General features: G+C 41.0%; 2 protein-coding genes across 2 annotated transcripts; both read left to right on the top strand.

Annotated features, from left to right (window-relative positions):
* The first annotated feature begins 692 nt into the window (after positions 1–692).
* On the top strand, positions 693–6,988 carry LOC118423161 (sulfotransferase family cytosolic 1B member 1-like). The gene is made up of 7 exons (XM_035831172.1): positions 693–919; positions 3,082–3,223; positions 3,670–3,893; positions 5,237–5,378; positions 5,594–5,688; positions 6,020–6,176; positions 6,611–6,988. The coding sequence occupies exons 2-7, from the start codon at positions 3,088–3,090 to the stop codon at positions 6,718–6,720; spliced, it is 864 nt and encodes a 287-aa protein (XP_035687065.1). The 5' UTR covers positions 693–919; positions 3,082–3,087; the 3' UTR covers positions 6,721–6,988.
* A 4,988-nt stretch (positions 6,989–11,976) lies between these two features.
* LOC118422839 (oligodendrocyte transcription factor 2-like) lies at positions 11,977–13,416 on the top strand. The gene has a single exon (XM_035830624.1). It carries the CDS (start codon positions 12,114–12,116, stop codon positions 12,891–12,893), a length of 780 nt encoding a protein of 259 aa, XP_035686517.1. The 5' UTR covers positions 11,977–12,113; the 3' UTR covers positions 12,894–13,416.
* Positions 13,417–14,701: the final 1,285 nt, after the last annotated feature.

Here is a 14,701-nt window from a genome sequence, read left to right as displayed (position 1 = left end):
ACTGATGACATCTCTGTGTCTCTTCCGGTGGACATGATAACCCAGACAGATCCAGTTACCATGGTGATACTTTCAAAGGGCAGTGATTGACATAAAGGTTATCTGGCCTCCTTGGGCAACCAGGCTAACTTTATAATATGAATGAATGAAAGTTTATTAATGTCTTGCTTATAAGACAGCAAAACAAGAAATAAAATTGCAGAAAGTCAAGTGAAATTGAACGTAAGTAATAAATGAAGATGATGATGATGAATCAAAACTTAATTTATCACAATCCATACCTCATCTCAATGCATATTCTTGTCAAATTCCCTTTTTAAGCTTGGATGCTTGGATTCAGTATTAAGCAATAGTATCATTGTCATCAATGGGAACAAGATAGATATTGAATTTAAGAAAACATCACTATGGGTACCAATTGTTCAATAAAAAATTATTACCACATCAGATTTATACTTCTCATTCATACTTTTAAGCTAAAATTATTCTTGATTTTAAGATCTAGAAGTTGTAGGAAAAATAGAAACTTAGTATATCAAAATTATTATTACATGTGTATGTTGTCCATTCACAATACAAATGTCATAAAATTAAATGTAGTACCCAATGAAGTAAAGGTCCTTGGTTTACCATCACCCCTTGACCCCTTTGAAAGTATTAGGTCACCGACTTGACAGTCAATATTAACATTGGCTGTACAAATGTACTCGCTGTTGGGAGGCAATATGGACTGAATAGATTGACAGTGTGGTTATACAGTGAAGACAAAAAGAGGGCAAACAGCAGTGATTCTTACATTCAGAACTACTCTCTGTAGACCTTGCAAGCAGGAGCTCCCTGAGCTGACAGAATTGGACATACGATTTGAAGATACTGACATACCAGCAGCAACACGAGCGCAGTAATCCACAAACAACAGGTAAACATGATGCTTGTACACTGTAGATGTTCTGCTTTTGCCATCATGTCATTTTGTCTTCAGATAGGGACGTAAAATGGGGACTCTGTGTTCTAGAAGTTGAGTACGTAAACAGCCTGACAATTCTCAACCAGGGCCTGGCCAGGCTGTTTGTGGAAATGAGAAATGTATAACGTTAAATGCAAGTAAAAATATACACAAATAATGCCCACGACAATTCTCTTTACATCTTGTGTAATTTGGTGTCTTAGTATATCATGTAACTTTTTGCTCCGTCCCCCCGGACTTGAAAGCTGTATGGCTGAGGCCCCATTTTGGAATGTTTGTTTGTTTGAACCTTTATCTATTCATAAATTACTAGTAAGTTCAAATCAGCTTCAGCAGTTTTCATTGAGGTCATGAGGGTCAGGTAAAATATACCAGATACAGATTACATCAAGTGCCAATAAATTTACCAACAACATCACTACATAAAGATTGATTAAGTACAAAACATAATAGTCCAGTGAAAACTGGGCATTCATAGTCCATGTCCATTCATTTGGGCCATTTCCTTCAAAATTACTCTTACGTATTCCGAGATGACACAGGGAGAGAGCTACGCGGTTTGGGGCATATATGATGTCTTTATTCTGCTCGATGAGAGGCTTACAGGTTGTGCAAAGACATCAACGGCCTAAGACCAAGGTCTTGCCGATTATAACAAACAATGAAGGGTCGAAGACCAGGATCTTGGCTATTACAACAAACAATGCAGTGAATGTACATACACATGTAGTGGTACGGTTTAACATTCTGTGAAAGGAAACTTCAATGCGACAAGGGTGGGATGGTGGGTAAGCGAGAGGCGAGCCCTGCCGTGACTCAGACGGCGGATGTCGCTCAGTGAGGTCGAAGGTCACTTCCTACAGAGAAATTCCACACGATTGCTCTATTAGCAATCCTACCATAATTACTCTTACGTATTCCGAGATGACACAGGGAGAGAGCTACGCGGTTTGGGGCATATATGATGTCTTTATTCTGCTCGATGAGAGGCTTACAGGTTGTGCAAAGACATCAACGGCCAAGCCGAGCGTAGTGAGGTGGCCCCAAACCGCGTAGCGGAAATGTGTGAAGAAAGGTGGTATTGTTATTGTAGTAAATTAGAGAGAATATAAAATTCCAGTTCAATTGACAAAGAAACAGTCCAGGACTTGTGAAGATCCGCCTGCAGAACGCCGCTGGGCACTGTCGAACAGCGTAGACTCGGGCCGTAAACAGGTGCGTCGGCGCGGTGAGCCTAACTTAGTACTGTGAAGTGAGGGGTCCTGAGGGTCCTCAGCACACCGCTGGAGCTGGTTTCCTTGTGTTGTCGATGGTGAACAGAAGGAACGCAGAGAAGGAAGTGTCACTCGTGTACGTAGCTGTCGCGCTGCTGATGGAACCATGATTGTCACGGGAAATCACGGACATCTCGCCAGAACGGGAAGGGCGCGAGAATTCGAGAAGATTCGGTGGAACTGTTGGGGTGGGGGGCGGTCGACGTTTGGTCTCCAATATAGGACTGTACGTCCCCGATGAGAGAGGGCAAGTCCTTCGTAGCATCTGCAAGGTTGTCTGAGACAGAGTTTCAGTGACGTGATGTTTCGTAGCCCCAGGTAGAGCGAGTTACTGGCTGTCGAAAGCGGCTAGACGGCGCGCCTGGCCATGCATGGCGTGGTGTTCGGACAGCTCGCCCGTCGTGGTGATGCACTTTATCGGCCGGTTCCGTGAACAATCCAGCGGTCCCAGATCGTCTACTGGTGGAATCGTGTGCCTCAGTAGTTCATACACGCTGTACACTGGGTAGACGCTCTTGATCAGAGCTAAAATTCAGAAATTTTGGACGAAAAGATAAGCGAGAGGCGAGCCCTGCCGTGACTCAGACGGCGGATGTCGCTCAGTGAGGTCGAAGGTCACTTCCTACAGAGAAATTCCACACGATTGCTCTATTAGCAATCCTACCATTAGTCTCTTAAATGGTCAGTGATGTGATGTGATGTAGGCCTACTCAGATCATTTGGTTAAACTGCCTGCAATATGGTGAATAATTGGGTAATTGCTCTTCTGTGAATTCTTTAGAATTCATGCTAAATTTATTGACTGAAACAAAAAAATGTTTGTTGACTTTACACTTACAGGGCACAATGAGTATTGAGAAGATAAGCTGGGAGTACAAGGGGATTACTCTCCTTCAGAATGTTACCAAGGAAACCCTGGATGTCATGCCTAACTTCCAGATTCGAGATGACGACATCGTTGTGGCAAGTTTTCCAAAGACAGGTATTGATACACAATCTTTACCTTCGCTTGAGTAGAGAGGATGATAATTGACAACTAATATGATTTATGCAAATGAGGACCTTATTTGCATAATCAATCAGATACACATAATACATCAGTCACAGTGGTTAGAATCATTTGTTGATGGTACTATAATGGGGGTGTGCATGCTCTTTTCCGTAAGGCATAGGCAGCCTATTTTTATTTCCCGTAAATTGTAGGGGAAGCGGTCTTATTCATATTCGTAGCGAGGAAACCAAATTTTGCGTAACTGCCTGCCTTAATTTTTGTGTAATACGTAGGGGGATATTCTGAAATCAGCGTCAAGCGTTGTGGGAGACCCCCCCTGCAGGCCCTCTAGAATTTGGTCGTAAAACTCAATTGGAGTTTGAATTTTAATAAGAAATTGTCTTTTTTTGCACCAATTCAACCTTCTTTTTTCCAAGGGACAAACTGGCTGTTGGATATCATAGGTAAGATCCTGAGGGCTGCAGGAAAAACAGACAGCAGTACAGACAGCCTGATTGCTCCAGGGCTCTTAGAGGCAAAGTTACCTACAGCCACACAACCAGGCTATGTCACGCTCGCAGACATGCCCTCTCCTCGACTTGTGGTAACACACCTGCCTATTCAGCTGGCACCCAATGGGATATCCAAGCCACAGAATAAGGTACATGTACATCATGAGAACAAATTATTACTGTAACATAGATTGGGCTAAACCAATTTGATTTGTTCACAGCTCTCAGATTTTGAGTAAAATCAACATAAAAACAGACCCTAATATATATATGGGAAAAATTTGTACTGCAGATCAAAGCCTTTTGTTTTCATCCTGACTGCTTGCTGAAATTTTCCTATGAAATATCCATGAACCATGAAAATAAATTGGTTTGGCCTTGTCAGTCCAAAGGTGCTTTAATTACTATGGGAAGAAGTCTTGTTCTGAGCTAAAATCAATGATCCACAATTAATGCAAAATATTGTGTAGCTAGGTGGTAACCTGCTCTTACCAAAACATTATGTAGCATGAATACATGTAATGCAGTTAGCCTCAATAACAAACTTCATGGCAGAACACAACTACAAATGTTGAATTTTGTAACAATTAATCCAGCACAATAACCTGTTGAGCTATATTTGTACTGCACTGATTCTTTGACTAGTTCTGATTCAATTTGGCTACTATAATAGCCCTGTGCTTCATTCCTCTTCAGGGTATTAAGGTTGGCTAAATTGGCATTTTGACCTTCCATTGTTTTCTCATTAATGAATTAAGAATGATCTTTATTTGCATGTTCCTGCCCATGTGGGCTAAATGCAGCAAATCCCATAATGGGATACTAACTATAAAGACTAAGTACTATAACATGTAGTATTACAATTGAATAAACAATACATCTGCAACTAAGCTATCACTATATCTAACGTTTACATGACTCTTCCCTTTTCTTAAAACATGTGTATACGAACTCAGAGTTTGTGTTGTACAAAGTTGTCTGTGGTTGTCATTATATGTACAAACAGGTTGTCGTTGGTTAACTCTTTACATCGTGTATCTACTACATTCAGAGCACTGATAAAAGAGAAAGAATGGAGCTGTAACGAATTTTGATATAAATGGGCATGAAAGAATTCTAAATCTGATTTTGGGGCCATGTTGATGATGTAGTCAGGTTTTATTGCCCCTACTAATATTATTTTTTCAATGACAAAATACAGGACTTTGGTATATATATACCACTGCAATGAAATTATGTTTTTCATGTGCATAATGATGAAAGCTACAAACTCACGGTTGCACAAATGGATATGTAGTTGTTACAAAATGATTTTTTTAATTAGATGAAAACAAATATTTTCCTCTTGTTGGAGAGTTACAAGTGCTTCCTGTCCACAAGAGTTTTCTCTGCACTATTGACAGGAACAACCTGTCAATAAAGAAAGTTTGTAACTTCACTTTCAGACACTTATCAAAACAGTATGTTTCTTTTACTTGATCAACATAAAAAGGTGAAAATCCTGGTGCCAATGAGGAACCCGAAGGACACGGCTGTGTCACTCTTCCATTTTGGCAAGAAAATCCTGGAGTTGATGGGCATGACAGATGATGTTCCATGGGAAGAGTTCGCTCATAACTTCACCAATGGAAAAGGTATTATAGACAGATATTTCTCACTAATGCCAGGCCTTTTCTTGTCCTTCTTGGCAAAAGTAGTAAACCTTTTCTTGTGCATTTAATAGCATTTTGGAATTATTTCTTCTTACTTTATTCAAACTTTCAGTTGAGTAGTAATGTTACTCTGTGTAATTCTGAGTATACCTTACAAGTACATCATATGATTGACATGTGTAAATGACAATTTATAGTGCTATATGGACCATTTGAAGACCATGTCTTGGGCTGGTGGCAGATGCGTGATGACCCCCACTTCCTCTTCCTCAAGTATGAGGACATGAAGAAGGTAATTACATGCAGCAGTTACACAAACCATTACAAACGCTTAAGCTATAAAAGACACTAGCAAAATGTGGGCATTCAGACAACCAACCTGTATCAACTTGGTAACAATTTTTTTTATACCTGTAAATTACTGCACCAATCTTGGACTGTACACATACAATTACAAGTATATTCTAAGCCAATAAAACAGAATATTGAAAATAAATTAAAACACTGTGGACTTGAAATTTATATCTGATCAAATATTGTTTAATACACAGTCTCCCCCAAATTTTGAATGTGACAATAATCTTAAGTATGGATGATTCTATGCCATGTGTAATTCCTTTAAGGACCTGCTGAGTGCTGTGAAGACCATTGTGGCATTTCTGGAGTTTAATCTGGATGAACCAACCATAAAAGGCATTGCAGAGGCCAGTACTTTCACCAACATGAAGGCAGACATGGACAATTCCAAGCTAGCTGAGAGACAGATGATAGCCAGGAAAGGTACCTCTGATTTCTGATTTGTACCTGTAATGTTTTAACACGAAGTTCACATGAAATCATTTTCCAAGTTGCAATTAAGAACTGATGAATTTGACCCATAAACCCTGTATGCATCTGAAGCAGTGCATTTGTATCATTCTGCAATAATGTGCATTGGACAGACTTCGAAGTCTATTGGACAGAAGAGAACTGATCTGACTTTCTGCATTGCCATTTACAGTATCATGAGCTAACAGATTATGACTAGCCTTACTACAGTTTATGACTGACATGATGTTTTTCTGTATATACCTGTTTAGAAATAGCCAACACTAGTATTAGATTAAAATATTGTTTATGACTGTCCATTGTCACTATGTGTATACCATGTACTTGCAATTAGCCCTCGGGCACGAACTTGCAAATAAACTTCTATTATTTATATTCTTATACAGGCATCATTGGAGACTGGAAGAACATGTTTACACCAGATCAGAGTAAAGCCTTTGATGCCTGGTATGAGGAGAAACTCGCTGGAACAGGCATCATGTTTGACTTTGAATAAACATAATGTATCATTTAAAAAAAATCCAGGATCACATACACATAAGAGCACCATTATCAACAAACTTTCTCCCTAATCATCGTCAATGAAATCTCCTTGCCTTAAGTTTACAAACTGTACATGAACACCAATTAATGTGCCTTATATAATGAATTGCCTTAACTCTAGAATACACTCTGGTAGTGCAAACAGGGACACATCATCAGTGATGACACTATATGCTGTGTTGAAAAATTGAAATATACCATGATTGTCTAGTAGTAACCTATTACAAACATCATATCAGGTTAAAATATTTGTCTTTAATAAGTTTTCAAACTACTAAACGAGTGGAATACATTGAATTTCATGCACAATGGAGCACAAACTTTCTGTCATGATGTCTCTATATTCAGTACCCAAATCCTGCTGTGTTATATGAAATTGGGCTGCTCATGTAAACTAGTATTGACAGTGCCAATGAATGCAAAATAAACCATGAAATTTTTGAAATAAGAAACTGTTATTGAAACAAATATTTCTAAATACATATTAATGTACAATAAATAAAAATTCTAATGACTTCAAATCCTTGACCTTAAGTTATAAGCAACACAAACAAATTCCCCATTAAACTTCAAATCCAATTTGCAGATCCATAACAATCAGATAGAAGGACAAAATCCACATCAAATAAGCATCCAATATACACCTACCCACCACATAAAAATTAACACTAGTGGTCAGCAAGTTGCGGTGCAAAGATATAACACAAAATGTGCTGCTGCAGTACCAAGGTCAACCAACAGAGGGTCCAAAATCGACCTGCGCCATCATCATCTCCACACCTACCAACCTTCTGAAAACAATTCCAAACCTTCCAGTGGTTCTTGAGATATACCCCACATTTCCCTCCAGAGAGAAAACATAATGGCAACAATACCTCCATCTTCATTGATGTAATGATGAAGTACAATCATGTATTTAGAAAACCGACAGTCCATCTACTAAGGTGGTCTGGTTCCTGCTGCCCCCCTAAGCCATGGATAGGATTAATGAAGACTTTCTATCCATGACAGATGAAGACAGTCTGGCCACAAGAGGACATCAAAGTTCAGGTCTCCACCCAGCATAAAGGATGGTCCTTTGATGGGATTGTTGTTCTGTCCACTCGCCACCCTGAAGGCTTCTGTTGGAGGTTTTCAGATGTAAAACCTGCCGGAGAATTCCTGATGTTGGCCGGCCCCTCCCCTGGTGAGGTCACCTCCACACAATACAGCCCAGGAGCACTAGAACAAAGGGTTTTGTCGCCTCCGGAACAAGGCTTGAAATTGGCCTTTTCTTTCCTGATTGGGACAAATTACATGCCTGGATGAACTCATTCCCTGAGTCTGACTTCTTCACCTCTGAGATATCTTCACCTCTTAGTCTGAGATTACAGGCGAAAAGAAGCAAGAAATGACTTAAAGATATACTTGAAAACCTTGTACCCAAGTCTGACTTCTTCACCTCTGAGATATTCTTTTGCCCTAAGATCACAGGAGAGAGGGGCAAGAAAGCAAGATATGCCTGAATGGACTTTTACCCTGGGTCTGACTTCTTCACCTTCAAAAGGTCCTAGGTTTGTGTCCTTGATCTGAGATGAAAGGGAACAGGAGGAAGAAATATTGTAGACTACTTGAAGGCATGCTGACATTAGGGTGCTTCAGTCCATAGAGCAATGTTTCCATTGGAAGATTCTAACAACCTGGATTTTTTCAAGCTTCTTGTACAAGTGTAACACTTCCTGTACATTAAATTTTACAATTCAAAAGTTTTCCTCCAATTGTAAACCCTGAATATCTCTAATTGATTCAAACACCCACCACTCATATAAACAATACACAGTCCACAGGAGCTCAACAGTTGTTGATGCTTTTACAAGTAAGTCTAAGGGAAACTATAAGGACCCATTTGACTTTTTAATGAACCCATCCAGATTGCCCATAAACCCCATTCATGACTGATTGAATATTTACCACACTGACAGAGGTTCTGATTGTGTTTTCTCACCACACAAAAAGCTGTGAAAAGCTGGACAAGAGGGACATAAAGGAGCTGATGGGCCCATTCAAGCCTGCCACAGAAAGGATTTGGGCACTTCTTCTTTATTACTGGGAGGACAGTAAATCCACTTACAGGATTAGAATTGACCAAATGTTGTGGTTTTGGACAGGAACATTTGTGGCCAGATCACTACAAGGTCTGGTGTCTTCTGTGGGGAGGGAGATCAGGGGTTGGGCAAACAGACTACAGACTGTAGGGTGGGGCAAGTGTTGGTTTTGAGATAAAATGTCTAAGATGGTATGGAATACCTTTCACTAGGGAATACAAAAAATACCTTCTTTCATAGCCAAGTTCAACATCATGAAACAAATGCAATGACTTTACACTTTATGTAGGAATGGAAAAATCTCGCCAGAGATTTGTATTAGAATCAGCAACTTATTTGTCCTACCTACATTCCCAAAGTTGTGAAAAAGGTTAAAATAACTAGTATCAGAATTATAGCCAGACTGCAAAACTTGTCCAGTCATCACAGACCTCCGCTGGTCATGAGAAGACGGGAGTTCAAAGTGAAGGAGACAGAAAAAGAACCTTTTTATCCCAGAAAAAGGGTCAGTCGTCTGGAGTTCAAAGACCTTCAAAGGCCTTCAGCAGGACTTAACCAACACCTCATTGTGTCCGGTTGGCAGCAGACATCTTGACTTGTCCTGTCCGAGGGGGTACAGGACAATACGTCCTCCAGACACACAATACAGCCTCAGGAGAGGGAGGGTCTCTTCTTTGGACAGGCTCCCACTGACCATCACACAGTGTGTGGTCTCTGGTTAGGTGTGGGATCAGTTATACCAGTGGCTATACCTAGTGCATGTGTGTATTGCTGCTATAGTTTGTTGTGTGTGTTACAAACAGTGAGAAAGAATAACTATAGATAATTGCTATCATACCTATAAGCGTTACATATTGTTGGCATAATATTGGAAACTGTATGGGTGGGTTACACTAATTGGTTTCTATGGCAACTGAAAACAAACAGTTCCCGAGATCCGTCACTCTGATAGTCCGAGAACATATCTCTTTCCCAGGGAATTAATTTCATACGGAGAAAGAAAATCTTTATGGAGAAAAAGGTTATTTTTTTAAATTATTCTTTATAATTATTTTGGAATGTATTTCTTTTGTGGTCACATCAAGACACATAATTATTTAGTTCTAGATAAGGAACCAAGGATGTATATTAACATATGAGACAAAAGTATTTTATGTCTGACCAAGTTGATAAAAGCCACTTGGTCTGACTCAGAATGTTAGTCCAAAAATGTGGGATGACAACTATAAAAGACCATTCCATGCTCCATGAGAAATATGTGCAATGCAACATTAAAGGCCAATTTATGATTGTGGGAGCCATAAGGCATAACTCATAACTCCCATTGTCAATGTTTTGTATTCATGAGTACTACGTATATAGCTGGCCCGTATGAAAAAAGATTAGAAATAACACACACATGGCCAAATTTATGCTCACAATGTCACTTGTTTCTACCTCCATGTATGTCTTAGTTCTACACAGCTTACACAAGATTTTTTTCATTGCGAATTAAAAACACAGCAAATCATTGAATTACCTGGGCGCCGCCATGTTTGTTTTTAAGCCCCTCTGATTACCCAAATCGTGTAGCATGTCATGCAGGTTACGTGTTTCTCCAAGTCCTGTATATCAAGAATCCATATCTTGACTTGTAAGAATCGCTTACAATAGAAACTAAAACGTTTCTATGAGAGAAAAAACGTTATGACGTTTTGACTGTAGCATACAGGTATCAGACAATTACTCTCCAAGCAGATGTTAGGCTCCGGCTGTTTTTAAACGTTTTTTTGTCGTTTTTATCGGATTTTCCATTTTGTATCTTGTACCGTCAAAACCTTTGACGGTACAAGACGACTAAAAAAACGTTTAATAAAACAGCCAGAACCTAACATCTGCTTGGAGAGCATAAGACAATATCTTCACTCACTCACTCCCTCTCTCTGTCGCCCTCTGTTATGGGGTAAGAATTGGTTTTGGCGGAATAGGATGGTCAACAATTTATTAAAATATACACTTTTCCTTCGGGCATTATCTTCTTTTCTTCCTCAATCACTCACTGAGCACAATCACTGTTTACTCCTTAATATGTCCTTATTCATGGGAAGTTTTGTTTTATTTCTGCAACTATCTCTACTTTCGTTTATTCTTGACTATTATACTGAACGTTTTGGATCCGCTCAAAATTTATTTCAAATGACATTTGAAGTCCACCGATCATCTTTGCTTGTGTTAACGACCGGCGAAGGTCAATGGGGTCAGTCGGAAATGTCGTCTGATTTGTACCGGGGAGGAGTTCTGTATTGTCCGCCTCCATCAGTCCTGTCAGCGCCGTGAAACTGGACGAGACACGTCCCAGGCCCGAGCTTCTGGTGCAGACGGTCTAACCGGTCATTATCTCAGGAATCAAAGCGCGAACTTGTGGTGGGGACATTTTAAACTAGTCATTATCCTGCCTTCCGCCAGGTTCTGAAGATGCGATCAGACAGGCGAGGGGACTTAACAAAGCGACCTGCTGCACGCAGCACCGCGACATATGCTGCTTTTGGGTGGACGGTGGCTTTCAACATTGTCGTTAGAAGAACGTAAGATTCTATTTGATGTACGTTAACTGTACATTATTGGTCTTCTCAAATTTGCCCAAACTATTTACAAGAGCTCGCGGGTCAGTTAAGAGTACTATCACTTATTGGGAACCAAAAGCTCATAGCTTTTCTTTGTGTTATTGCCGACTCACCTTTGCGATTGTCAAGTATTCTCCAGACGAATTTTGATGTATCGAACTTGTCTTTTGTTGTACCTAGGCTTGACAAAAATGGATACTTTTAGAAGTACATTGTCATGATACAACATTGTTCACTTTACTTTCGCAAGGGAAGTTGTGAAATCGTATTCCTTATTTTTCTTCTGCAAAGAAGCAAAAAGCAGACCCTAGTACCTGTGAAGAACGACTTCATAAAACGACATATTGTTCAGTAGTATCGCTTTAAGTTGCAATGTATTTTGAAATGCATTGATGACAATGATTGAAGGTATAAAAGCCTTTGTTTCACCAGAGATTCACCAACGTTTTCAAAAAAGCACCGACTTTGAGCAGCTCACGTGACAAACGTAAGGCGGAGCCCTTACTCTGGATGACGCCCTCCCTGGTTGGACATCTCTCTTGCAGCAACGCCCACTGCAACCACTCTGCTCCAATTGGCTGTATTGTAATATACGCCATCGAGATCCTTTTGTCTACCTTCGTTCTATTGTTCACTATTGCCCTAAATAGTCGCTCGACATGAAGCGTGGTCAGTTCTTCAACAACAAACTGTCACGAAGCAACGATATGAGCAACACCGACATTGAGACAGCCAAGTGGGTTCTGAAGATGGAACAGACTCCGGACGCCGCGATGTTCAACAGAACCTCGCCGTCTGTGTCTCCCCGGCCGTCCTCACCGACATCGTCCTGGTCCAGCGGCGGCTCGCCCGCCCCCTCCTCACCCTCCTCCCGCTCCCGTCCGGGGAAGATCAGGAGGAGCAAGAGTCTGAAGAAAGCCGAGAAGCAGTTATCGGAGGAAGAACTCCAGGAGCTCCGTCTGAAAGTCAACCATCGGGAGAGGAAGAGAATGCACGACCTGAACTCGGCGCTGGACGGGTTGCGGGAAGTCATGCCGTACGCGCACGGTCCGTCCGTCAGGAAACTCTCCAAAATCGCCACGCTGCTGCTGGCCAAGAACTACATCCTCATGCTCAACAGTTCCTTGGAGGAGATGAAGCGGCTCGTGAGTGACATTCAACACACTCGCCGCGCCGGACTGCCCTCAACCACCCTCCCCACACCATCAGGGGCCGCCGTACCGCCCTTCCACAGGCTGGCCATGCCTCCGACCCCGATCGTTCCTCCACACACTCCGGTGAGCAGCAGTACCGTACCGACGAGCAGCGCCTTCGGCTCCAGTCATCACCATGCCCGAAGCCCCTTCAGCCCGTGGCCGCTGCCCTGTGCGTGTCCGCAGTGCCCGCCCGACGCCAGCAATCGCCTGCCCTTTGGAAAGCTCCCAACCTTCACCAGGTGACAGCAGTGTATTGCAGACTACTGAACTGTATCATAGAATGGACATGTCGTTTAGTTTAAAGTACATGCATATACTGCAAAGAAATAGTCCCATTGATTTCGTATCAAGCAATGCCTAGTCATACAGTGTCAAGCAATGTGCAAACGCATTTTCAAGTACAATGTACAATACCTGATATCGATAGGGTAGTATTTTCTTTGAAATATGTACACCGTTTTACCGAAATATGGGCTTTGGTTCTGTCAAGATATTGTGCCTGACAAAAGTGCCTTTGTTTTAAATGTAAGGATCCTGAACAGCAAGGTTCTGTGCTCACTGATTTCGTCAGTATAGATAATTTCCAGTTTATTCTACTCCGTATACTGTACTTGGCCGGTCATGTAAAGACTACAACGTGGACATTTAAACTGTGACTACATGTACATGAATTCTCAGGTTGTTCGAAAACGAGCACATGTGTGTAAATATCTATGGAATTTGTGTTGTACAAAGCGATATTAAATTTACTTATATATGAAATGAACATTGTTGTCTGATTCAATTGATTATATATAAACGTGTGGGACTAACGGTATTGTATGGTCATGATACGTTAGTGTTTTAAGCAGAACTATGGTTGGAGTAGCGTACAAATTACACAACTATATCTCATATAAGTATAATAGTGCTGCTTGCACAAGGGATTCACAAGAGTATGACTTAAGATTATATGTACGCCGTTGCTGGCGTTAAAAACTACGCACGAGAACCTTAATGAAGTGAGAATCAGAACGTGGTACTAGTATGTATGAAAATGATCGCGTAAACAACTAAAGTGATACACACTTTTGCACATATGAAGTGCTTGATAACAATGGATTTAGGCCCTTTCTCTAGTCCAGCATGCTGTCATATCCCTTGTTAACAAGCCCGAATGCCACGAAACTCCCGCCGTCTTCCCCACAATGGACAAGTGCGGCTGTTTAAGGGAAGCAGATGTGCATTAGAGCGCTAACGAGGGTTACATATCGCACCCGTGGATAATGACAGGTTGGACGGACAGGTCCCCCTCCGGGCCGAGATGGGCTCCTCCGGTGTTTTTGTTCTCCCATTGTTCTTCTGGACCCCGAGTGGGCGCTAAGAGATCTTGCCGACGATTTCCTCAACACGAATCTCATAAAAATTGCACTAAAATTTAACACCCACCAACAAAATACGGGTTAAATCATTTGGCCACAAAATCAATCTTGAACACCTTTCCTTCGTCTACGTTGAACTGTTAAAATGTTTGGCCATCGTATGCAAGTCTAACCGTTCGTTAGTATGATGTCTTTACGGCGTACTGCCGCCCATTGATGGGACATTGATACAACACAGGACTCCATTAGCTATCATAGTGATGTACCAACAACGTATGGAGTATGAATAGACTGACGCACGACAGTAATGACAGACAAACGTTATCTTTGACATTTACCAGGGATTACAACGGATTTAAGGCAATCATTGGCTTTGTGAGGTTTATTGTTAAAAACTCTCTACACATCAATGCAATGGTGTTGTACCTAAAGGGCCTGGTGTACATGTAACTTGAATATTGCATGTAGCATGAATGTAGTTATTCCTATATCCAAGATCATAGAGTTTCTGAAACTACATGTAATAGTGTGCACTTAAAGCTCATCTCATTGTTACCCGCATCATTAACTTATCCTTTATCTCAATAATACGAATTCTTTCAGATTTCAAAGATGAACGTTTCAGTACCAGCTTTGAAAGAAATGTTATGATTTATACGCAAACAGTCATAACTGCATTCATGTCGTGCA

The sequence above is a fragment of the Branchiostoma floridae genome, chromosome 9, assembly GCF_000003815.2.
Source record: "Branchiostoma floridae strain S238N-H82 chromosome 9, Bfl_VNyyK, whole genome shotgun sequence".
Lineage (NCBI taxonomy): Eukaryota > Metazoa > Chordata > Leptocardii > Amphioxiformes > Branchiostomatidae > Branchiostoma > Branchiostoma floridae.
Note: the sequence above shows the minus strand (reverse complement) of the source record. Positions and strands in the feature narration are given on the sequence as shown.